At 40.8% G+C, this 590-nt stretch overlaps 1 protein-coding gene across 1 annotated transcript; it reads right to left on the bottom strand.

The window, feature by feature from the left end:
• Nucleotides 1-590, bottom strand: LOC135955323 (uncharacterized). Its single transcript, XM_065505675.1, has 2 exons — nucleotides 579-590; nucleotides 1-510 (listed from the first exon to the last, which is right to left on the bottom strand). Exons 1-2 carry the CDS (start codon nucleotides 588-590, stop codon nucleotides 1-3), a joined length of 522 nt encoding a protein of 173 aa, XP_065361747.1.

The following is a 590-nucleotide window of genomic DNA, read 5'->3' as shown; positions in this document are numbered from 1 at the left end:
CTATTTTTTCCATGCACCATAAGTGGTAGTGTAACTGTTGACTACTGGAGCAGAGTGATACAAGGTAGAACTTTGTACTACGGGAGCTGAGTGGACTACAGGAGTAACAACAGTCTTGGTAACAGGAGTGTGGACAACTGGGGTAACAACAGTCTTGACAGCAGGAGTGTGGACTACAGAAGTGTAAACATTCTTGACAACGGGAGTCTGGACCAGAGTATTGACAACAGGAGTATGGGCTACTTGAGTATAAACATTCCTGACAACTTGATTTTGGTATACAGGAGTGTAGACACTCTTAACGACTTGATTATGGTATACAGGAGTGTAGACATTCTTGACAATTGGAGTTTGGTATACTGGGTTGTAAACAGTTCTAGTTACGGGTACAGAGTAATGGGTTCTTAAGGCAGGTTGCACGTAGTGGGAAGAGTAGACTACGGGAGAAGAAACCAAGTGGCTGGGACGAGCGGCAGCCAAGGCAAAGACAGCAGCGAATACTATGGCAGTCTAAGGCAGAATAAAATTAAATTTTTAGTTAAATAATTATTTTAATAAATATATTTAAGTAAACTTACCAATTTGAACAT

This window comes from Calliphora vicina, chromosome 3, assembly GCF_958450345.1.
Source record: "Calliphora vicina chromosome 3, idCalVici1.1, whole genome shotgun sequence".
NCBI lineage: Eukaryota > Metazoa > Arthropoda > Insecta > Diptera > Calliphoridae > Calliphora > Calliphora vicina.
The sequence above is the reverse complement of the archived record's forward strand: the minus strand, read 5'-3'. Positions and strand labels throughout refer to the sequence as shown.